Here is a 25,587-nt window from a genome sequence, read left to right on the forward strand (position 1 = left end):
TGGTAAACATACAATTTGTTTGTGCCAGTGTTGAAATCTGCCCTAAAGTGTGAAATTATTTTCCAAGATTATGGAAACACAAACCGGGAATAGTCACTCTGAAAAGAGGAAGAGAAAAATAGCGTGTGAGGTTTTTTTTTACTGATTTGCAGGGAACACTGGATGGTGTTCATATGGTAAAATCAGGAATAGAAAAGGATCTGGTGAGAGCTCACCACTACTGTTGCTGTGAGAAGCAAGAGGCGAATAGAGCCTTTGGCCAAGGGAAGGAGGCACTTCTAGGCTTAGTTCAAGATAGAGCACGGGCCTGGGAGTCAGAGGATGTGCGTTCTGGATCCCAGCTCTGCCACTTATCTGCTGTATGACCTTGGGCAAGTCACTTCACTTCTCTGGGCCTCAGTTACCTCATCTGAAAATAAGGATTGAGGCCGTGAGCTCCATGTGGAACAGGGACTGCATCTATCCTTAATATCTTGTATTTGCCCCAGCGCTTAGAACCATGCTGGACACATAGTAAGCGCTTAACAAATACCATCATCATTATTATTATTATTATTCATTAAGAGGTAGCAACTACATTTCCTCAATCCCTTTTTCACTTATGATTAATTACTCAGCAATTGGTCTTCAATTTATGTTTCATCTGTGTGCCTTTCTTCCCTTTCTCATCCTGCCTTCTGCCTATTTACTGGCCCATTTTCCACCTCTGCAGAAGTTGAGAGAGTAAAGAAAGTGGGATTTCAATCCAGCCATTTTATTACTCATTAAATACTCCAAGGAAAGGAAGAAGGGTGAATTAACTTGGATTTTTCCCTTACGTGCGATCTTTGCCTCTCTTGATGGCTAGGTTTCCCACCTCAACCTTGGAATGGCAAAAAAAAGGTCACTGGATTTTGAAGGCCACACCGTAATCACCATTTCCAAAAAGATGGAGTGTTTCACTGCTAATCCATTGTTGCCAGACTCCTAGCCCGAGTCCTTCTGGACGGGCCTCTTGAAGACTGTCAATTACCATGTGCTCCCTAAAAAGGGAGGTTGGTTTAAGAGCAAAATGCACCACAGTAGAAATAATCTTTGCAACACAGTTGATGCAGGAGAATAGGAAACCACTTAGCCACCTCTAATAATCATAATTATGTATTTGTTAAACGTTTACTATGTGCCGGTCACTGCGCTAAGCGCCAGGGTAGATAGAAGCAGATCAGGTAGGACACAGTCCCTGCCCCACTTCGGGCTCCCAGTCTTAATCCCCATTTTACAGATGAGGTAACTGAGGCACAGAGCAGTGACTTGCCCAAGGTCACACAGCAGAAAAATGGCAGAGCCAGGATTAGAACTCAGTTCCTTCTGACTCCCAGGTCCATGCTTTTTCACTAGGCCACACTGTTTCTCTTGTCTGCTGTGTGGACTTGGGCAAATCACTTAACTTCTCTGTGCCTCAGTTCCTTCATCTGTAAAATGGGGATTAAGACTGGGAGCCCCACCTGGGGCATGGAGTGTGTCCAACCTGATCAGTTTGTACCTACCCCAGGGTTTAGACCATCTGCCACAGATGAGGTGGCTGAGGCATAGAGAGGTGAAGTGACTCGCCCGAGGTCCCACAGCAGACAGACAGGTGGCGGAGCCGAGATTGGAGCCCATGACCTTCTGACCCCCAGCCCCATGCTGTAGCCACTACGCCATGCTGCTTCTCTAAGAGAAGCAGAGCCCAGGGAGCCACCGAGGCAGAGTCAAACCAAGCTGGGCCCTGCACCTTTGACCCGTAACAATGGCAATAAAAACCTCTAACTTGTAGCAAGAAAGAGGCAAGGAAAGGAAGAGTTCTGCAACCGCTCCCCTTCTAACTCATCGTTTCCTCGCCTTCCCCTTTGGGAAGGCACAACCCCTGGGGACCGTAAGCTCTTTGTGGACAGGGAATGTGTCTCTTTAGTGTTGTATTGTACTCTCTCAAGCGCTTAGTACAGTGCTCTGCACACAGTAAACGCTCAGTAAATACAACTGAAGGTAAGTGAGATTTAATGCAGACAATTTCCCTTCCCCCTGCCAACTTCAGGGCACAGAGTGACTCAAGTGTATTCCTCATCGATGGCTTCCAATGTTTCATTGCTGTGAGGGTTGAGATGTTGCCAGATTATTGATTAGATGGTAGGATTTTAAGCTCTTTTCTGCAGTTGCTAGTTTGCTGTTGAGCTGATGGTGAAAACATACGTAAAAGCTGGTGATGGATGTTTTGGCGAGGCTGTATTTTGATTCTCAAGGGAATTCTCTTGTTCCAGGCCTGAATCGTATTGAAATAATGTTTTTTGTTTCACTGCAGGCCAGAACTACTCCACGTTTCTATTGATGGAATACAAGTTCAGATTCCAAAAGATCCGGACCGCTTTCTAGAGGAAATATCACACTCTAGATTTCTCGAGTGTAGATTCAAAGATGCTCGTGCTTTCTTTCAGGTTAGTGGCAGCCAGGTGGTATACTTTTTGTTAAGAGAGATCCATTTTTGGTTTGGAGAAACTTAAATGCGTTACATTCTTTCTTTGGTCTGTAATGATGCTGACTAGCCCAGGGGCCCTTTAATAATAATAATAATAATAGTATTTGCTAAGCGCTTATTGGGTGCCAAGCCTTGTTCTACGCATTGGAGTTGATACAACTGAATCAGGTTGGACACAGTCCTTGTCCTACATGGGGATCCCAGTCTTAATCCCCATTTCCCAGATGAGGGAACTGAGGCCCAGAGAAGCGAAGTGACTTGCCCAAGGTCACACAGCAGGCACGTGGCAGAGCCGGGATTAGAACCCAGGTCCTTCTGACTCCAAGACCCGTGCTCGATCAACTAAGCCATGCCGGCAAAAGTTCTGGTGAGTCCGGGCAGCTGGAATTGTGGTGGGAATGGCAGCAGCTGCATCCAGAGTGAGCCGACCCGGTGAGCTTGGGAGAGGAAGAAAGAGATCCAGCCGTGAGGCGATTCTGCTCGACACCCGATAGCTGGAGCTAATCCGTTCCCTGCTCGGGCAGGTCCACCTTTGCGTTAAGAACCAACAGTAAACTTCAAGAGTTCATGTCGCGATCTGTATTTGGGGTACCCTTCCCACATCTGTGTGTCGTCTTCATCATCGTCATCATTATTATATTGTTATATGCTCCCAAGCCCTTAGTACGGTGCTCTGCATGCAGTAAGCGTCAGTCAATACGATTGACCAAAACAGAATGGAATGCAATCAGTCGGTCCATCAGTGGTGTTTGTTGGTCTCCAGTTTGAGACCAAGCCCAAGGTCTACTAAAAGCTTGGGTAGATACAACCTAGTCAGGTTGGACACAGTCCACATCCCACATGGGGCTCACAGTCTTCATCCCCATTTTACAGATGGGTATCCGAGGCATAGGGAAGTGAAGTGACTTGCCCAAGATCACACAGCAGACAAGTGGCAGAGCTGGAATTAGAACCCAGATCCTTTGACTCCCAGGCCCGGGTTCTATTCATGAAGCTATACCTTGTGTGTGATTGAAAACCCTCCACATCTACCACAGGTGTCACTTCCAATTCACTGGAGCAGTTACGTGCTATTCTTAGCATCAAATACCAAGACAGGATCACAATAAGGGAGCCCTGGAAGGAAAGCGGTCTGACTGCCTGAAAGCAGCGTTCATCCGTAAGACAGGTCGATCAATTGGTGGTATTTAGTGAGCACTTACTGTGAGCAGAGCACTGTACTAAGTGCTTGGGAGAGTACAGTAATAGAGTTGGGAGTCTCCCTGCTCACAATAAGCTTACAGTCTAGAGGAGACAGACATGAACAGAAATAAATCAGTTACGAGTGAGAACAGAAGCAGTGTAGGGCCGAGGGAGGGGTGAATAAAGGGTACAAATTGAAGTGCAAGGGCGACACGGAAGGGAGTGGGAGAAGCGGAAATGAGGACTGAGTCAGGAAAGGTCTCTTGGAGGAGGAGGTGCTTTTAATAAGGTTTTGAAGGTGGGGAGAGTAATCGATGAGAGTGATTGGGTGGAGGTGGGTAAAGTTCTATCCAGCTGACTGTCCTCTCCAAGGACATTGAAAATGTTAAGGTGAGTGTGTCTAGTAACGAGTAAATGTTGCAGTTGGCCCTAGCTCATATATCTCTATACATATTAGGATTTAGATGGCAGTATCCTAAAATATTGAGAATTCATGGACCTGGTGGTATGTTTTTGAATTCCAGTATTTTCACAATCTTCATTTTATTCAAATTTTAATGGAAAGCACTCAGGCAGCATTTGAGGAGAATAAATGAATGAAAGATGAGGAGAGACTGTATCTTTGCCTAGTGGAGGCTTTTTTATTTTTTTTTATGCAACATCAATATGCAAGGCTGTAATGCTTTCTGGTGTAGGTTTCTGCTCAAAACAAAATCAGTTAGAGCTTTGCATTCATTCTTCATCGCGACTTGCTCGGATCCTTAAATTGCAGTAAGAGAGTCTTGTGATGCACCATTTGCCACTCTCTTACCTTCTCCGTGTTGGTGTTTCTGCAACCGGACATCCGGCAAAATCGACTACAATTTATCTGGCCGTTCCTCTCGTTCTGTTGAAGCATTTGGTGTCTGCCCCACGGCTTGCTTCAACCGCCAGCCGTGATGGCAGTTACCTGAGGCCGGGTTGGCAAACGAAAGCTTTTATACATCGCTGGACACTTGGTGGCACCCAGCAGTTGAAAAACACAATTTAAAAAACCGCCTCATTGGGCCTAAATGGATAGAAGAAACAGCATCGAGGGTCATCGTAGGCATGGACATGCAGAGAAGTAGCAGTAGCACTCTTTGTCATCAGTTGATGTCATTTACTCTGACTCAGTCCAGGGTGCCTTTGGCGGTGACCTAAATGGGTTGTAGGAGACAGAAGCTCATGGCTTAGAAGAGTATCACTGGTATAAATTGGCTTTCCCCTGCAAGATCAAATCCTAGCAAAACCCGTGATTGTGGCAGTGGTCCCAGGAGAAGGAAGGAAGGAGAGGAAAGAAGGAATGTCCTGGAATAGGGGTGTCATTGGTAAAGGGGTTTAACTTAATGTTTGCCTGGAGGTGGGGGTGGGTAACAGAAGAACATCAAAAGCTCTTCTGAGTGAGTGAGGGATGAGTGAGGTAAAGGAAGCTGGCATTCTCTGGGAGACAGAATGTCTTGGGAATCGATCACCTCGCCTCCTCCTCTCTCCCTTTTTCCAAACCCACTCCCCTGCTCCACTCAGTATCAGCTCTGCCCATGCTCAGTTCTTTACAATACATTCAATTGTTCATTCAGTAGTATTTATTGAGCACTTACCGTGTGCAGAGCACTGCACTAAGCACTTGGGAGAGTACGATAAAACGATAGACATATTCCCTGCCAGCAACAAGCTTACAGTCTAGAGGGTGAGCTCACAATGTGACTGCCCATGAACTGTGACACTTGGGTTTTAGAAACAGACCTAGTTCTGCCATGGGACATGGTTTTTTTCCAGTTTGGCTAGAACGTGATTTGGGAATTAGAGAATGCTCTCCTGCCAAATGCAAGTCCGTTTGAGCTGGACATGCCACATTATCAAAGAAACTGCCTGCGCGTGTGGGTTTGGAAAGGGTGAGTACTTTAGTGAGGGCTTTCTCGAATGCGAGGCTTCCCGAGAGTGTGGCCTAGTGGGAAGAGCACAGCCTGGGGGTCAGAAGGTCATGGGTTCCAATTCCGGCTCTGCCGCTTGTCTGCCATGTGACCTTGGGCAAGTCAATTAACTTCTCTGTGCCTCAGTTTCCTCTTGTAAAATGGGGGTGGAGACCATGAGCCCCACGTGGGTCAGGGACTGTGTCCAACCTGATTTGTTTGTATCCACCCCAGCACTTAGCACGGTGCCTAGCACACAGTGAGCACTTAACAAATAGCATTATTATTATTCTACTCTCAGCTCTTCCAAATACTTGCTATGTGGCCTTGGGCAAATCAGTTCCTGCTTAGCCTGTGAGTCCCACGTGGGACAGGGACTGTGTTCAACCCAATTCACTTGTATCTACCCCAGTGCTTAGAACGGTGTTTGTCACATGGTAAGTGGTGGACGGATACCATAAAAAACAGTCCCCTTGTATTATTGGGCAAGTTAGAAAAGTGGGTAGGTCTGGGGTATTTTTCCAAATCGCCTAAGAATTAACATCCAGCAAATACTATTTGTTAAATCTGTAGCAGTACCCTGATGACGTCTCTCTGGAAGCAGTAGAATTTCGGAAAAAAGCCAAGGCATTATTACACCTGGCAGCTCTGACGTTACAAAATTTGGGAGTCCGATTCTGGCTGAGCAGTGGAACCTGTCTCGGTAATGTCTTCGTGCAATTCCTATCGCTCTTTTCCAAGGCCTCAGGCTGTCATTTCTTGGCTGCGTGGAGTGCAGTATTTCTTCCTGTGATTCCAGACCTAGCCCCCCTGCGAGTAATTTTAGAAAGCCTCACAGATGATAAAGTTTTAATCAGACCCGAGGGACGAATCGGCATTAGCCCCCACAGCTCGGCAGAGCAAAGAGCAAGAATCTGTAGGTTGCTTTCAAGCAGTCTGTCTCCAGCCGAATTTTTGCCGAAGCCGTTATTCAGATCTGTTGCGGGGATTAGTGAGCCACAAGTGGAATTTGTAAAAACATGATGTGTAATCTGTATATAGTTCATTAATGCCAACAGAGACCGTGCAGGCAATTGACGAGGTAAAATGAAGTCAGTGCTTCCCTGAAGGCAGTCCTTGCTTAATTTTCATTTCTCTCCCTTCTCCACCACTCCAGACTGCACCCACCAAAAGTGTGACAGATAGGGAGAAGAGATCAAGCAATCAGTGGTATTTATTGAGCACTTACTGTGTGCAGGGCACTGTACTAAGCACTTGGGAGAAGACAGTGCAACAAAATTAGCAGCCATGCTCCCTGCCCACAGAGAAGCAGCGAAGCCTGGTGGCTAAAGCAAGGGCCAGGGAGTCAGAAGGGCCTGGGTTCTAATCCTGGCTCCATCACTTGTCTCCTGTGTGACCTCGGGCAAGTCACTTCCCTTCTCTGGGCCTCAGTTCCCTTGTCTGTGAAATAGGGATTAAGACTGTGAGTCTCATGTGGGACAGAGACTGTTTCCAACCTGATTAGCTTGTAGCTACCCCAGCGCTTAGAATAGTGCATGACACATAGTAAACGCTTAACAATTACCATCATTATTAATGAGTTGACAGAGAGAGGAACGTAAGGGTTGTCCCCCCCCACCCACCCCCACCCCTCCCAGGAACCTGTCAGGCTGTCTATGGAGAGCATTGCTTTAAAGTGGAGTAGTAGCAGGGTGCAGCAAATGCCCTTTAGAATACAGGTGTCAGGAAAGCGATCCCTGTGATAATGTGCCTGCATTATAAAGACATGGCTGCAGAGGAGCTAAATTCACTCTGTGTCTGGGCAAGCAGCATGGTGTAGTGGATAGAGCACAGGCCTGGGAGTCAGAAGATCATTGGTTCTTATCCTGGCTCTGCCACTTGTCTGCCGTGTGACTTTCGGCAAGTCACTTCTCTAAGCCTCAGTTACCTCATCTGGAAAATGGGGATTGAGACTGTTAGCCCCACATGGGAGAGAGACCAACCCAACTTGTGTCCACCCCAGTGCATAGTACAGTGCCTAGCACATAGTTAAGCATGTAACAAATACCATTAACAAACATGGAACGTGTCTGCTAATTCCGTTGTACTCTCCCAAGTGCTTAGTACGGGGCTCTACACTTAGGAAGCCATCAATAAATACCACTATCTGATGCTTAAGATTCCATTTACTCTTGGTAGATCCCCTGCCCCGCATGGGTTGGATGCCCTGGGCTCCCCAATGATGACAAATTTCTGACCAAAGGCAAACTAAACTTGATTTAGGCTCCTTTAGGCAGAAGTTGAGCTTGCAAGCTTGTCACATAAATTCAACTTTCAAAGGTCATCCTGCCTTCTGATGCTCCTGTTGAATTTGAGTCAGTCAATCAATAGTATTTATTGAGCACTTACTCTGTGCAGAGCACTGTACGGAGCACTTGGGAGAGTGCAGTACAACAGAGGTGATAGACACAGTTCCTGCTTTCAAACAGCATATAGTCTCACGGAGAAAGACAATATAAATTACAGGTAAGGGACGCTAAGGGCTTGGTGGGTAGGATTAAAGTGATGAGAGAGGCAGTACGGAGAGAAAATAGGGTGGGGGGGATGAAAGCTTAGTCTGGGAAGGCTTACTGGAGGAGATGTGATTTCAGTAGGGCTTTGGATAGGGGGAAGAGTGGTGATCTGTCAGATTTGGGAAGCAGCGTGGCGTAGTAGAAAGAGCACAAGCCTGAGAGTCAGAGTCAGATTCTGGAGTTGTTATGGAGATAGAAACTTCAAGATTTAAAGTTGACTGAATGTGCTGGTTGAAGGAGAGAGATGAGTCAAGTATAATGCCAAGGTTGCAGGCTTGTGAGCCAGGATGGATGGGGATGTTGTCTACAGGGATGGAAAAGTCAGGAGAAGGGAAAATGAGCAGATGAGTTTGAGGTGATGGTGGCATGTCCTAAAGACAAGACCCCTTGCATATGTGACCCAGATGGCACTTGATGTTTTAGGCAGTCATGAATTTGACCTGTAGCGTGACCGGATCCATGGGGGCAAATCACATTCTATGGCACTTGTAATATTTTTCACAGTTTTGAGAGGTAGTAGCAGCATGCCATTTTCTCTCCAGGAATTCCAAGTGCTTTGAAAAAAAAAAATCTAATTTTCAGGTCAAGAAACTGAGGCATAAAGAGGCAACCCTCCAAAGTATTCATGGGCTTAAAAATGGAATTGAATCATTTCCCTTCTGTTCTGGACTTTCCCTTGGGCTCAGTTTCATCATCAATCGTATTTATTGAGCGCTTACTATGTGCAGAGCACTGTACTAAGCGCTTGGGAAGTACAAATTGGCAACATATAGAGACAGTCCCTACCCAACAGTGGGCTCACAGTCTAAAAAGTTGGAACCCGAGATCGACTTGTGAAATGTTTTGAACTCAACTTAGAATTTAACCACCTCACTGTCTGGGGCTTTTCCTTCTAGTGCCATTGGTCACCTCGGGTGGGGGAGGGAGGGAGAAAGAGAGTGAGAGAATTTAATGTGCTAAAGCTGACTGGACCCCGGACCTGAATAGAGGTAATGGCTATTGGGTCAGAACTGTCCCTCTAGACTGTGAGCTCGTTGTGGGCAGGGAGTGTGTTTATTGTTGTATTGTATTCTCCCAAGCCCTTAGTACAGTGCTTTGCACATAGTAAGCGCTCAATAAATAGGATGGATTGAATGAACGAGCGAAGGAACAAACTGGAGTAAGCAACGTGTTCAGCGCGGACCAGTAGGTGGCGAACCACACCTTCTCGCCTGCCTCCGCCACAGCTTTGTTCTTGCCTCTCAAACCGAGCCGCTACTGCGGCCTGGGCCACTGTCCCGGGTTTCTTTCCCTTTTTGTCTCCCCCATCTCTGCCCCTCGTTATTTACTCTTGCCTCTACTCGGGCAGGGCAGCCGGCGCTTAGAACAGTGCTTTGCACATAGTAAGCGCTTAACAAATACCATCATTATATTATAAATTGACCTGTTGCTATCCGAGCCTGTAAAGCAGTATTTAAATGTCAGAGATCAGTTCTGAAGCCAAAGAACAGTTTATGTACAATTCAAAATGCTCAGGTTTATTCATTCAATTGTATTTATTGAGCGCTTGCTGTGTGCAAAGCGCTTGGGAGGGTACACTATAACAGACACATTCCCTGCCCACAACGAGCTTACAGCACAGTTTGCTCCCAAGTGTTTGTTTTCTTTTTTCTTCTTCTTCTTCCCTGTTAATGTTTCTGTGTCCCATTCTTTTAAAGAGTTTAAGGCACCGGAAACTTTACAGGCATTATTCTGGTTCTCTCCTTGAATGGGCGACTCCCTGCATTGCAATCAAGTGAGACTTCCTGCAGTTAAATCTTGAAATTAGGGCTCCGTTTTATCTTGCCTTGGCTAAGGAACACCAGCCCACGTAGGCAAGAGGAAAATAACAGAACTCTTCTAAAGTTGAAACTTCCATTGTTATGGGACCCCATCCCCCCTCCCCCCCAACCTGGATGGCATTCTGTTCTGTAAACTAGTTAGGAGAGACGGTTGTTTGGAAAAGGAGTGAAACAACTATATCATTTTTCAAAGGAAGCCAGAGCGGCCTCCCATCACCAATAGCTAGGTATTTGACATTCGGTTCAACCATCTGGCTTTCTGTAATTAGTGATCCTGTTAGCATCTGACTTAGGCTTATGCTGTATTTAAAAATTAAAGTAAAACATATGCTTTCAGGAGGAGCTGAAAGCTCAAGTTCTGAAGAAGCCAGCCCTCCTCTCATGCTGCTCTAATACTGGCATCTGTAGGTTTCATGGGTGTCCTGGGTCACTCTTCACATTCTTCTCAGTGTGTAATGCACTTACATGTTGAACGCACAATTAGAGACGTGGTGTGGCTTAGTGGATAGAACACGGGCCTGGGAATTAGGAGGACCTGGGTTCTGATCCTGGCTCTGCCACTTGTCTGCTGTGTGAAGTCACTTAACTTCTCTGGGCCTCAGTTACCTCACCTGTAAAATGGGGATTAAGGCTGTGAGCCCCAAGTGGGACAGGGACTTTGTCCAACCTGATGAGCTTGTATCTACCCTAGTGCTTAGAACAGTGCTTGGCACATAGTAAGTGTTTAACAAATACCATATTTAAAAAAAAGTTTTAAAAAAGTAATGTCTTGATTTTTTTCCACCCCCTTTTTCTCCTTTTTCTTAGGTTGGTATCGACAGTGCAATATAATTCCTTACAGCAGAGATGTAGATTTGGGGATTTTCATACAAGACTACAAGTCAGACATTATTACAGCATTTCAGAATGCAGGACTTCCTCTTAAACACAAGTTTGGGAAGGTGAGCTTTGCCTTTATTTTATGAGGTCGTGGGGGGGGGGGGGCGCTCAAAAGCTGGGCAGCAGCATTTAAATCGAAGAGGTAGTATGCTTTGGGGTTGCATGGCTGTTTCCTTAGGACTTCTGCTTCTATTGGAGGAGAGGAAAAGTACATAATAGGTGCTTGATAAATGTCAGCCAGAAAAAGCAGGGATCTAAAGACCTGGGTTGGGTAAAGAAGATGAAGCATCAGAGGACTGTCTCTTCCATCCTAATGATGCACACTAGCCTTTTTTTTTTAAATTTGCTTTTATTTGCGCATCCCACCGTGCCTTCATTCCCTCTGTCCTCCCCACAGGTCTTTTCAACCTCCAACAACTGCCCTATGAACCTCGACCTTGTCCCCCCACCCTTGGGGAACTCCCCCCTCACCTTTCCAAGCTGACCCTGATGCTATAAGGGAACCTCTTTTTTTTTAATCTTTCCCACTGCACCCACCTCTGCCCCTTTCTGCCATTCAGTTCCCTTGCAGTCATCTCTCCTCCCACTCTTCCCCTCCCCCACCAAACATCCAGAGCCACAGGAGCAGGACCGGGGCTGAGGGGGAACGGAGAAATACGGTGGAGTGGTTCAATTGGTGGTTTTTATTGAGTACCGTGTGCAAAGCACTGTACGGAGCACTTGGGAGAGTAACCGTTGGTAGACATACACCTAGCCTCAAGTGGTTTACAGTCTAGCAGGGGATCAGTGTGTATGGCAGCAGTGCAGTGGTATCATTAAATTAGGCTAAAGCACTTCCTCTCCTCCCCAAGAGGTGGAAGCATAGGATCATTTAAAGTAAACCTTCCACTTTAAGGCTCCAAAGTTAGTTTTCCGACCATGGTTGTGGCTTGGAGAGAGTGTCTTTGGGAATCCTCCTGGCGGACACATCAAACTGTCATTTTCATCTTCAAAATGACTGGGAGTGGGTCAACATCTTTTATTTTTTTATAACTGTAAACTGCTGACAGGTAGAGGTTGTGTCAAGAGTAACTTGGTACAGTGCCTAGTGGAGGGTCTTGTAAAAAAAAAACTTAGGCACCTAAGGACGGGTGATGAAAGTGTTCTTTAAAGGTGACTTCCCTTTGCTAAGTGGGATGGTTTCCCTTTGATGGGCCCTCCCCTCGAGCCTTCTAGAGATTGAGGCCTGTTCCCTCTAGTGAGCATGACTAGATTTCCAAGCTGTTTTTTTTTTTTCCTGATTTTGCCAGTGGATGAAGTACTTCTTTCTTTCCAATAGGTAGAAGACAGCTTGGAACTCTCCTTTCAGGGAGCAGATGATGTGAAACTTGATATTTTTTTCTTCTATGAAGAGATTGACCACATGTGGAATGGAGGCACCCAGGCTAAATCGGGAAAGAAATTCAGGTAGGAATTCAATCCTGTTTTGAACAATGAAATGTACAAATGTAAAATGAAACCTGTAGGAGCATTCATGCTGAATCTTTCCCTACCGCTTGGGGTTATGGAAAGAATCCCAAGGAGTTTGACACAGCTTGTCGCTTGGAACAAGGGTTTGTGTGTGAGTGTATGTGTGTGTACGCGTGCGCAAGGGGGTCTGTAGAAATTGGGGGAAGTGGAAGACTTCCTGGAGCTCTGGTACCTATTTTAAGCTATTATTAGGGTGTAATGTTGGTAACACCTAAGTGGGAAAAAATTGTGTAGCAGATCTCCTCTTTTCTATAGCTATAACCTGTGTATGTGTGTGTCTGTCCTGTCTCCAAGAGAGGAAAAGGACTAGGGTATCGGAATTAGGAAACGTTAAGCATAGTGATTTCACACCATGTATTCTTCCTTGGAGACAAGGCCCCAAGAATGTGTTTGTCTTGGTATTAAACAGAAGGTTATCGTCTTCGGCTAATCTAGGCACAGCTGCATTTTCACATTTTCCGACTGTTACATTTGAATCTGTGTGAAATAAGGAATTGCTTTCTGTAATGCTCACTCATTCCTGCTTTATCTCCGGGACTTTGATAACCAACTAACCCTCACCCCTAGAACAGAGTGTTACAAAAGCCAGTTTTGGCATGCTCTGGCTACCGAGTTTATTTATTGGAAAGAAACCTGTTGTTCTTCTTATTAAACACTGACCTACTAACTGTGATTTTGAAATATAGACAACAGAATAATACAGGTGATGCGTCTCTTAACAGTCAAGGTACTAATAGCCGGTGATGATATGATAGGAGCAAGGGCAGAATTATACATCCCAGTCAGGAGCCATGGCTCAGCCAAAGAGTGCTGTGCACACAGTAAGTGCTCAATAAATACAATTGAATGAATGAATGAATGAATCACCAGGCTGTCGTTAGAACTTCAATCTACAGCCTATTATGGTAAGGCCAAAAGAGCTAGTAATGGGTCAAGAGGGTGTAAAACCGTATAATAATAATTGTGGTATTTGTTAAGCACTTACTATGCGCCAAGCACTGTTCTAAGCACCGGGGTAGATACAGGGTAGTGGGGTCGGACACAATCCCTGTCCCATGTGGGGCTCACAGTCTTACTCCCCATTTTACAGATGAGGGAACTGAGGCACAGAGAAGTGAAGTGACTTGCCCAAGGTCACACTTCTCCCCATAGCGCCATTCAATCCCCTCCCCGGTCGGTTGTTATGATCAGGGAATGTGTCTGTTACATTGTTCTATTGTACTCTCCCCAGCGTTTAGTACATTGCTCTGCACACAGTAAGCACTCAGTAAATAGGATTGACTGACTGACAGCAGGCATGTAGGGGAGTCAGGATTAGAATCCCTGTCCCCTGATTCCCGGGCCCATGCTCTTTCCACTAGGCCACGCCTCTTCCCTTTATATTGTAGCTGATTTTTCTTTGGCAACACATTTAAAGCCAACTCCCATCCCCCATCCCCCCGCCCCCCCCCCCCCCACCTCCGACCACCACCACACCTGTCCTTAAATCTTTAAAACTCTTGGGACAGTGTCAAAAATTTCGACCACTGGGCACCTAGACCTTGTTGGACCTAAAATGTTTCCAGAAGCAGCGCGGCCTAGTGGAAAGAGCATGGGCTTGGGAGCCAGAAGACCTGGGTTCTAATCCTTGCTCTGCCAATTAATTGCTTGCTGTGTGACCTTAGGCAAGTCACAACTTCTCTGTGCCTCAGTTTCCTCAACTGTAAAATGGAGATTAAATCCTACTTAGATTGTGAGCCCCATGTGGGACAGGGATTGGGTCCAATTGGATAAACTTGTACCTACCCCAGTGTTTAGAACAGCGCTTGACTCATAGTAAATGCTTAAACAGATGCCATAAAAAAGTGTTGTGTTTTTTTTAAGTAGCTTATGTTTTAAAGGGAATGTGAGGGCAGGGGGGGACAAAAAAAAGGTGTCGGGGGTGGAAGGCAGAGAGATAGATACATGCGGAAGAGTAAATCGAGCTTTTGCTCTGCTGGTGCTAGCTAGCAAGTCACTCACCCAGAGCTGGTCAAGGTCCCTAGGTCATTTCCGGGATCCCTGCTGACCTTACCAACTTGGAGAAGCAGTGTGGTCTCGTGGATAGAGCACAAACCTGGCTAACAGGAGCATCTGGGTTCTAATCCAGGTTCTAATCCTGGTTCTGTCACTCGTCTGCCATGTGAACTTGGTATTAGATTCTGAATTTTGCTTTCTAGACAAGCCTGGGGAAGGCGCAGTCTCTGGATTGTAAACTCGATATGGGCAGGGAATGTGTCTACCACCTCTGTTATTTTATCCTCTCCCAAGCGCTTAGTACAGTGCTCTGCATAAAGTAAGTGCTCGATAAATATGACTGATTGACTGAAAATATCTGGCTCATACAGAAAGTTCTGCCCACAGCAGGAAAGTTATATTCCCAGTCAGTATTGTTTTCCAAGGCACCTGGATTCAGAAATTCAGTTCTGTGTTTCTGAACAACAGTGTGAAAATTAGGAAATTGAAGATGAGGGTGTCTCTCTGGAATTCCACGTTCTAAAAGGGAGGGTCCTGAAGACGGGGAACAGCTGAGCTTCATGTCACGTTACCAAAGGATATATTCCTGGATGACCTAATATGATAAGGGCCGGAGCTGCCCGGCTTCAGGAAAATAAGTGAGACCTCCAAATGCTTACAGATAACAAAACTCAAGCCCCGTGAGGCTATTAAGAGAGACACAGAACAGGAGGTTAAAAAAAAAAAAAAGAAAAACCTGTTGTGGTTTTTTGCTTGAAAACCAAAGAACAGAGGCAAAAAACGCAAAAAACCACAGGCGTGAAACTGGGTTGGTGAGAAGGCTCTGGGACCAAAACCAGCTTCCCTGGCATCCCGTTTGCTTGCCAAAGGGCAGTGGGGGAGAAAGAGATACTAACTCAGGAACACTGGCACAGGATCGTGCCATCGAAAGTGTTACCTCTGAATATTTGTGAGCCAGGTGATAGGACAATGTTGAATTCCCCAATGAAGCCCTCTTTTTCCCAGCTCCCTCTGCCTGTTGTGGCGCCTATGCACCTTTTGGGCATGTGGTACTCGCCCCAACTTCAGCCCCCCTCCCACCACACTTACATCCATATCTGTAATTTATTTATATTAATGTTGGTCTCTCCTTCTAGACGGTAAACTCGTTGCAGGCAGGGATCGGGTCAGTCCGTTGTATTTACTGAGCGCTTACCGTGTGCAGAGCACTGCCAAGCGCTTGAGAGAGTACAACAGAACAATAAACGGACACGTTCCCTGCCCACAACAAGCTAACAGTCTAGCCGAGGACCCCGGAGGTCGCCGTGGTGGATTTGTTCAGCCGTCTGATGGAAGGAGAGGCCCAGGGGCTCAACCAACCCTGCTGTATTGTCCTCTCCCAAGCACTTAGTATGGTGCTCTGCACACAGTAAGTACTCCAGAAATCCCACTGATTGAGAATTCCCAACTGTGAATTCTCTCCCAGCGCTCAGAACGGTGCTGTGCACCCAGTAAGCACTTAATAAATACTCTACTTCACACCCCTCTGATTAAGTGACTTTGCAGCTTTGATGGAAGGACTGGATTGCAGTTCCCAGGAACCCGAATTACCCTTTCTGAGTATTGAGGAGTAGAGCATCTAAGGTATCTGCTAGCATCACATCTGCTCCAAGAGGCCATCCCCGATAAAGTCCTCTTTTCCCTGGCTCCCTCTCCCTTCTGTGTCATCTGTGCACTTGACTCTGTGACCTGGGAACATGTGCTGTTCGCCCCACCCTCAACCCCACAGCACTTAAGTACATATCTTTATATTATTCATTATTCATTTCTATAAATGTCCGTCTCCCCCGCCCCCCCCCCCAGACTGTAGACTCACTGTGGGCAGGGAATATATCTGCCAACTCTGTTGTGTTGTACTCTCCCAAGTGCTTAGTAGAGTGCTGTGCACTTAGCAGGGGCTCCAACATTAGAATTGTATTTATTTCAGCACTCAGTTCTGGACCGATGATCATTTTTTCTGAGAACTTCTGCCTGTAATCACTTCCAAAGTGTCGGCTACGTTACCTGAGGTTTTTCCAATTCATCGTCTTTGTATCCCAGTTTCTTGGTAATCTCATTTTTTGTTGCTTCATTTGACTGTTTTAGGTTCTTTTGCATCATTCATCTCCACCCTACTCAAAAACACTTAATTGAAAATAAGATTTACTGCTTTTCTTTTCTTTCAAGTTGATACTGTCCCCTCTATAGCATCTTTCATCCAGGATTTGGTTTCTTGAGAATAGTCTTTTTTTTCCTGCTCTCCCACTTGTGAAGCAGGCAGATTTGAAAATTTTTTCTTAAAATGAATATTTTTAAAATACTGACATCTTTCAATCAATCAGTGATATTTATTGAGTGCTTACTGTTTGCAGAGCACTGTACTAAGCGCTCGGGAGAGTATGATTCAAGAGTTGGTAGAAATGTCCCCTGCCCGCAACGAGCTTACATTAAAACAATCTTACAGTTTGAACTCTGGTTATTCGATAATATTCTTCAACATAGTGTTTTAAATTATTATTTTCATACGCATTTTCAAACTTTCAAACTTTATAGGTGCAGAATAAGGGAAGAAATTTTAATACACGCAATATAACTGGTACGCAGAAATGACCATTTTTAAGCGGTCTAAACCTAGAATGCCATAATTTGGCCCAGTTCTTGAAAGATCTAGTTGCCAAGATAAAGCCGTTCCCCTCTTCTATGCAGCGACATAGAATGGACAAGCCAGGGTCAAAGTGCACCTCCTATATTCATTATTAAACATGGAAGCCTAAAGTCAAATTCTGGGTCTCTTACCCTGGTGTTATTTGCAGATGATCCTTAAAGACATGTGTATGGCTTGCAGATAGGTAGAAATCTTAGGAAATCCTTCTGCAGAAAAGGATAGCCAAAGAAGTATAAGCATAGGTAGAAACTGACACCAGGAAGATGAAATGTAAATTCTGCCTCTGGAGGTTTGATGGTGGTACTGTAGAAATACTGATGGTTTTGTGCTGAGTGGTGAGGAAAAAGCTGATATTTAAAGAATTTATCATCTCCCAGTGTGATAAAATATGCAGTGGGCCCTCGGTTGATAAACCCTTAAGAACCCTTATTTACTCAAAGACAGAATGTACATTTCTAGCTGTGTTTCCTTCTCGGTTTTGGCATTTGTTTGTGGACAGGAGGAGAATTGTTAAAATTAGAAACAGTGGTGGAGGTTGCCGTTGGCATGCCCACAGTCAGTTAATAGTATTTACAGAGCACCATTGTGCAAAACGTTGCACTAAGCACTTGGGAGACTCCACTAGAGTTAGAAGATACCATCCCTGCCCTAGAGGAGTCAATCAGTGGTATTTATTGAGCACTAACTGTGTGCAGTGCTCTGAACTGAGCGCTTGGGAGAGTACAATAGAACTATGTAACAGACTCATTCCCTGCCCACAGTGAGCCTACACTGTAATTGGAGAGGCCTTTGTTAAAATAAATTACAGATAGGAGGAAGAACAGAAGGGGAAGGTGGCTATGTGCTGAGATAACAGTGTAGGTGAAACAATGCCAATGGTGGTGGGAGGAGCTGATCTGGGGAAGAAGAAAAATTTATCAGGGAAGAGGTGGCATTTCAGAAAGGTTTAGGAGGGAAAATCTGAAGCAGGGGGGAATTGAAGTGGGGAGAGAGTACCAGGCAAAAAAAATGGGTACAAGCAAGGGGTCAGAGGCAAGAGAGAGAAAAACAGAGAATAGGTTACCTTGAGAAAAATGAAGATGATGAGCTGGAGTGTATGTGGTCTGATTATCTTGCTTGGCATCTAGGGCTAGATAAATCCCATCATCCTCATTTTGTAATGAAGGGACAATGTTAGGTGAGATTGTGGGCAGACTAGTAGGACACTATGAAATGGAGGGTTGAACTTTGGGGGAAATTGAAGTTCTGGCCTTCCATGTGAATGCTTAAGTTATTAGGTACCTGGTTGAAGAAAAAAAAAGAAGTCACTTGTACTGTTGAGTTCCATGACCCTCCAAGGGCCAGAGTGGAACTCACCCCACCTCATTCCTGCAGGGAGGGACCCCAGTGCAAGGAGCAAAGCCGACGTAAGCTCATCGTGGGCAGGGAATGTGTCTGCTGTTTATTGTTCTATTTTACTCTCCCAAGTGCTTAGTACAGTGCCTTGCATACAGTTAGCACTCAATAAATACGACTGAATGAATGTACATAATAGCAGCTCCTGAGGATCTCTTCCCTTCCGCTCCCTGCCACAGACTCTTTTCCAACATCTGCTCGTAATTTCTAAATTTGGTGTTTAGTAATTCTGCCCCCCCCCCCCTTTTTTTTTAACAACAGCATTTTCTATCTGCCTGACCTCCCCCACGTAGACTGTGAGCCCCTTGCAGACCTAGGCTGGGAGTGAAGTGGTCAAATAGACGCACCTTTTTCCATACACAGCATCCTGTATCTGGGATGCTAAAAGTAGCCAATTACTTGGTTGTGGTAAATTGCTTTTGCCCTCCTAGCCACAGACTCAGTTGAGAGAGAAAGAAAAGGCTGCAACTAAAATGATTTTTTAGTGTGCTTAAGCTGTAAATTTAAGCAGGGAGCCAGCGAGGCCTAGTGGGAAGAGCACGGACCTGGGAGACGGAAGATCTTACTGCTGTATTGTACTTTCCCAAGTGCTTAGTACAGTGCTTTGTACAAAGTAAGTGCTCAGTAATTATGGCTGAATGAATGAATCTGGGTTCTAATGTTGGCCCTGCCACTTGTCTGCTGTGAGATCAGGGGCAAGTCACTTTTCTGACCCTCAGTTTCCTTATCTGTAAAATGGGGAGAAAATACCTGTTCTCCCTGCTTCTCTGACTGGGAGCCCCATGCGGGATGGGGACTATGTCCTTATCTTGTATCTACCTCAGTGCTTAGTATAGTGCTTGGCATACATAAGTGCTTAGAAACTAGCACAATTATCAAGATTAGCTCTGCAGCCTTCCAGAAAAAAGTGCTTGTAATAAGAGAACAAATGTCTCTTCTCCATTTTTTTAGTTCTTCCACCAATTTTAGCTGATCCATAGTGTGGCTTCTCACCCCCAGTTAGATTTGAAGGCCGAGTGGAAGGGCTGTTTTCCCCTCTTTTGCTTGAGAGGTATCTGCAAAAAGTAACTGGATATAAACATTCAGCTTCGACCTTCTCTCCTTAAAGCGGAGACAACAGGGCTTCTTCACCTTAGTGGTATTTACAACCCTGATTTATTGGTAACCTTGGTGAGGCTCATGGCATGTGCAACCCGCCCTGCCACTGCCAATCCACCCCGTATTACAAATGATGATGGTTGCCTCGTGTAATGATTTATTGACCTGATTGCCTTTCCGAGCCAGGCTGCGATTTTTCCATTTCCCGAACAGAGTTGAACTTGATGCAGTATTTGGGGGAACTGCAAACAATAGAGCCCCGTTTCGCCAAAAGTGTCTATCTGAGCTAGATTTTGTTTTGCCGAGTCTTTGAAATGGTTAGCTTTGAATGTCAAATGTCTGCATGGGGGAGACTTTTTTTTAACAAGAAAACAACAAAAAACAGGAAAAAAAAACATCTCCCAGAGACCACCCGTTTCATCCACTCTCTCCAGGGTGGAATTGGCATTTTCCCTTCCTTGAGCACTTTGCTGCCCCAGAGAACAAGGAGTTATCGGGCAGATTGTAGAATACTGTACTATCTCGCTTCATCTCCTGAACAACAGACTGCCAACTTGACAGGAGAAACAGGTGGAGATACTGTTGAACATTCAGGAAGATGGATGAGAGACAGCAAAAGCAGCAATCCATTAATATGAGTGTGCAGAGCAGAATTGGGAAAGGCAGAAGGGCAGTAAAATGTCTGAATCCCTAGCAGCTGCAGTGCAATATGGCCTTCAGTTCACAAAAAGTCCAGTGGAAATTGTCCATTAGCTGCCTCCTACCCCAAACTGGGAGAAAGGTGCTCAGAGATTTCTGACTCTCTGATCCAGGTATTCTAACTTTTCCTTACTCCTCCAGGAGTGGGGTACAAGAGATTTGTACAGGAATGGTGTAATTTGGTGGAAAGAGCCTGGGCCTGGGTGTCAGAGGACCTGGATTCTAATCCCAGCTCTGCCAAATGCTTGCTTGTACAACCTTGGGCAAGTCACTTCACTTCTCTGGGCCTCAGTTCCATCATCTGCAAAATGGGGATTCAATACCTGTTCTCCCTCCTACTTAGACTGGGAGCCCAATGTGGGACCGGATGATCTTGTATCTACCCCAGCACTTAGTATAGTGCTTGGCACATAGCACTTGACACATTCCCCAGGGAGGAGTAAATAACAGTCCAGGTCCCAGCCTTTCTTTGGCCCAGAGAGGCTCAGCCATTACAACGTAAGCAGTGCCGTGGCCCAGGATTCTGTCTCCAGCAGATGCACGGAGGGATGTCTGGCAGGTCCGGGGATGGTTGCCTTCTGACATTCATCCTCGTGGACAGAGATGTCGCAGTCATTCAATCAGTGGTAGTTATCGAGTGCTTCCTATGTACAGAGCACAGTACTAAGTGCAGGGAGAAGTGCAGTGCAGGATGGTTGGTAGACATGATCCCTGCCCATAAGGAGCTTACAGGCTAGAAGGGGAGATGAGCATTGAAACAGCCTTAACTTTTACCCTCCAGTAGATCCATCATCTTTTTCAACTCTTCTCAAACCCTAATTCCTCTCTTTAATTATACTATTGTTCACCACTTGTTCTTGAATCTGTCCAGAATTTTCAAGAACAAATGGCAATTTAAGCACTGTTGATGGCATTTGTCTCCACAGTTTACCTTAGTAGTAAATTCCATATACTTACCATCCACTGTTATTATTATTATGGTATTTGGTAAGTGCTGACTATGTGCCAAGTACTGTTCCAAGCATTGGGGTAGATACAAGTTCACCAGGTCACAACAGTCCCCGACCCACATTGGGCTGAATTAGGAGGGAGAATGGGCATTGACTCCCTAATTTTAGAGATGAGGTACTGGAGACACAGAGAAATTAAACGACGTGCCCTAGGTCAAACAGCAGGCAATTGGCAGAGGTGGAATTAGAACCCAGGTCCTCTGACTCCCAGGCCCATGCTCTCTCTACTAGACCACGCTGCTGGAGAGAAATGTCGTTTCCTTTGTCTTGTTTTAATTTTACCACCTATCATCTTCAGAGTAACCCCTGGCTCTGGTATTGTGGGAATCAATTTCAGATAGGAATGGCAACAGGATTGAATTTTTAAAAGTGTGTTTTCCCTGAAATATTTTCTTTATGCTTACAGTCTAGAAGACTATAGAGGAGTCTGAAGCAGTGTTGTCTAGTGGAAAAAGCACAGGCCTGGGAATCAGGGGGCCTGGGTTCTAAACCCAGCTCTGCTACACTTGTTCGCTGTGTGACCTTGGGCAAGTCACACTTCTCTGTGCTTCAGTTTCCTCAGCTGTAGGAAATGTCAAGGGGCAAGGCTCTTTAAAAACTTTAGATTTACAGTACTGCCTTTTTTTAAGTAATTTGCCACCCACACCACCTTCAAAAAAAAAATCCTTCTTTACTTGAACTTCAGTTAAGACTGCCTGAGCAACTGGTTACTACAAAGCAGTGATCCCATAGAAGGATTTCAAGTTGAACTGTCGCCCTTGCAGAAAAGAGAGTGACTTATCTGGACCCCCACAAATAACAAAAGGATTCCTGAGGTACTGAGTATAAATGTACAACCTTTGGGCTGCCACGTATGCTGTGGGGAAAGTAAAGACAATTTCCCTAAGAATTTCCTACTGTTACTCAGTTTCACCCAATTCATTCATTCATTCAATTGTATTAATTGAGCACTTACTGTGTGCAGAGCACTGTACTAAGCGCTTGGGAAGTACAAGTTGGCAACATATACAGTCCCTACCCAACAGCGGGCTCACGGTCTAGAAAGGGGAGACAGACAACAAAACAAAACATATTAACAAAATAAAATAAATAGAACAGTAAATATGTATGAGTAAAATAGAGTAATAAATCTACAAATATATATACAGGTTCTGTGGGGAGGGGAAGGAGGTAGGGCAGGGGATGGGGAGGGGGAGAGGAAGGAGGGGGCTCAGTCTGGGAAGGCCTCCTGGAGGAGGTGAGCTCTCAGTAGGGCTTTGAAGGGAGGAAGAGAGCTAGCTTGGTGGATGTGCGGAAGGAGGGCATTCCAGGCCGGGGGAGGACGTGGGCTGGGTGTCGACGGTGAGACAGGCGAGAACGAGGCACAGTGAGGAGGTTAGCGGCAGAGGAGCGGAGGGTGTGGGCTGGGCTATAGAAGGAAAGAAGGGAGGTGAGGTAGGAGGGGGCGAGGTGATGGAGAGCCTTGAAGCCGAGAGTGAGGAGTTTTTGCCTGATGCGTAGGTTGATTGGTAGCCACTGGAGATTTTTGAATAGCCCCCCAATGGCTATTCAGTTTGGGTGAGAGACTGAAAGCTCGTTGTGGGCAGGGAATGTGTCTGTTTATTGTTCTCTCGTACTCTCTCAAGCCTTTAGTACAGTGCTCTGCACACGGTAAGCGCTCAATAAATACAACTGACTGACAATGACCGCCTGTCGAAGAGGCTTCATTTCCTGTTGTGATCTCAAGCTCTCCCCCTTAATTCTGTGTTCTGTCCCAGGTACCTTTTCCCCAAGTTCACCCTGTGTTGGACTGAATTTATAGAACTGAAGGTCCGCGTGCCCTGTGACACCATCCAATACATCAAAGCGAACTACGGCGAGAACTGGATGATCCCCCTGAAGACGTGGGACTGGAAGAGCTCTCCTTCCAACGTGCAACCCAACGGGGCCTGGCCGGTGGCTCAGTGGGACGAGGTCATCCAAGTGTACTGAGCCACCCGACTGAACTCACATCTCCCTTCTTTTCCCAAGCAGGGGGGATCGTTTCCGTTTTTAGCAGCAAAGGCGCACCGTTTTCCCAATCCGTTGGTGAAAAGCAAAAGGGAAATTGCAGCCTCAACTGCACTGGTCCGTTTGTTCCGATCAGGGCTCGGCCTTGCCGCTGCTTGAAGCCCGAAGGGCCCCAAGGCTAAAACGGCTGGGGGTTCGAGCTGGGGTTAGTACTCAGGGGAAGGGAGTTTGAATCCAGAGCTGAGACTGAGGGGTATTTATTTCAAAGTTCAGGAGATGATCTGCCAGAAGACCTAAGGGGCTGATACAGTGCTCTGCACACAGTAAGCGCTCAATAAATACAATTGAATGATTGAATGAATGGCCTCAGCCTAGCAAAAGAAAAAAATCCTGAATCGAATGGTTCCGTAACCTAAGTAGTACTGATGAAATTGATGCTAGTTTATATTGAAGGTACTCGATAGGGGCTGTTCTCCCCGTGGGTGGGTCATTATGGAAAAGACTTTTACTAACCTTCTAACCGCTGTATAAAAAGGTGAGACACTGGCCAAGAGGTCAGATGGAAACGTGCTAACCACAAGGTCCCAGCCCATGATTTATTTCGCTATACTGTCCTTCCCAAGTGAGGTAAAAATAGGAGGTGTACTCAGTTCTCCTTTAACACATGTTTCCATTACGTGGTTGGGTTAGGACCCTATTGAGGAACGAAAGCACATTGTTCCCACAACATACATTGAGCTGACTGGCTACGGGGGGATTCGCACATAGGCATAGGTAGGTATGGTGTCGTGATCTTGTGCTTGCATGTAATATCGAGCAAGGCAGGAATACCGTACCATCAGTTTTCTATACAGCACAAGGTCCTTGGAGAACACGGCTTCTTTATGATAAAACTGCTGACCGTGTTCACGTGGCTCCAGCTTTTAAGTTTTTACACCTTCCCCTCTCCTTCCTACATTCACGTTAGCCACAGATCTCCATTCATCCCCCACAAGTAACAACTAGACTTTTCAGACTTAGAGAGAAGCCATAGGAGTCCTTTCATGGTGCAAGATGGATTGAGCGATAGTACATTTTGCACTGGACTAGCCCATGGACTAGCCCATGGGTGAGAAACATAAGTCTCCTGGGAGAAATTGTCCCAATGTTCAGTTCTGAAATTTGCCTGTAGAAATTCTAATTCAGATTGCTTTCCTTTCACAAGGTGATCATTCCCAGCTAAAATAACACTGGACTTTTAAAAGTAGGTCATATCCAGTGCTACAGAAATTTTTACGGTGATGGGAAGAAGTTGAGACAGTAATTTGCTTTGGCGAAGGAAATATGACCTCGTGCCCTCTTTTAGGGCATTCAAGATTGCCTAATCTTCTGCTAAATAACTTGAGCATAGTTGAGGTCAGGGCATTGCCTGATAATGCAATGTGGAGCTTCATTTTTATCTTGACAGCCCCAGAATGAAAAGACAGTACTGACAGCATCTGGATAAAGCAGTTGCTATGTTCTCCTAGCTGGAAAAAAAAAAAATTAAGGTAAACACCCCTTCTTTCTTGAAGTAAAGCAGTGGCTCAAATATGAGATGTCAGTGTGTACTTAGTTAAATATTCTGTGTTATTGATGAAATTGATGTTAGTTTGCATTGAATGTACTTGTTAGGCTGGTGTTTACACAGAATTTGTAAGCTATGAGTCAGTGCTTGACTGAATAAATTTTTTTCTAATCTATTGATGCAGACCTGTTTCATGGTCTCTGTGAGGCTTTCAGGACCCTGTGAATATTGAAAAACAAATGCCCAGACTTCACAAAACTCCTTTTAGAAGGTTTTAAAGATGGCTCATCCTGTGATAGCACATGTGGCTGGCTCCTCAGTAGCAGAGGGAGGGCCAATCTATTGGCAGAGGTTGAGCTCGTTGATGGCAGGGAGTGTATCTCCCAACTCCGTTGTTTTGTACTCTTCCAAGTGCTTTTTACAGTGCCCTGCATGCAGTAAGTGCTTAATAAATACCTTGCCCCCCCCCCCCCCCCCCCCCGCACCTCACTCCTCTCCAACTGCAACCCAGCCTGCACACTTTGCTCTTCTAATGCTAACCTCACTATACTTCCATCTCGTTTAGCCCGCAGCCGACCTCTCACCCGTGTCCTGCCTCTGGCCCGGAACGCCCTCCCTCCTCGTATCCAACAGGCAATTGCTCTCCCACCTTCAAAGCCTTATTGAAGGCACATCTCCTCCAAGAGGCCATCCCTAAGCCCTCCTTTCCTCTTCTCCCACTCCCTTCTGCTTCACCTTGATTTACTCCCTTTATTAACCCCCCTGGCCCGCCCAGCCCCACAGCACTTGTGCACATATGTCATTTATT

General features: G+C 45.7%; 1 protein-coding gene across 1 annotated transcript in view; it reads left to right on the forward strand.

The window, feature by feature from the left end:
* FKTN (fukutin) overlaps positions 1-24,962 on the forward strand; it is a 44,257-nt gene extending 19,295 nt beyond the window's left edge. The window contains exons 6-10 of the mRNA XM_038770032.1: positions 2,318-2,450; positions 6,178-6,307; positions 10,784-10,917; positions 12,174-12,301; positions 23,002-24,962. Coding sequence (XP_038625960.1) covers positions 2,318-2,450; positions 6,178-6,307; positions 10,784-10,917; positions 12,174-12,301; positions 23,002-23,215 — 739 coding nt within the window. The 3' untranslated portion in view covers positions 23,216-24,962. The remainder of the gene's footprint in view (positions 1-2,317; positions 2,451-6,177; positions 6,308-10,783; positions 10,918-12,173; positions 12,302-23,001) is intronic.
* The last annotated feature ends 625 nt before the right edge of the window (positions 24,963-25,587 follow it).

Source organism: Tachyglossus aculeatus, chromosome X4 (assembly GCF_015852505.1).
Source record: "Tachyglossus aculeatus isolate mTacAcu1 chromosome X4, mTacAcu1.pri, whole genome shotgun sequence".
Lineage (NCBI taxonomy): Eukaryota > Metazoa > Chordata > Mammalia > Monotremata > Tachyglossidae > Tachyglossus > Tachyglossus aculeatus.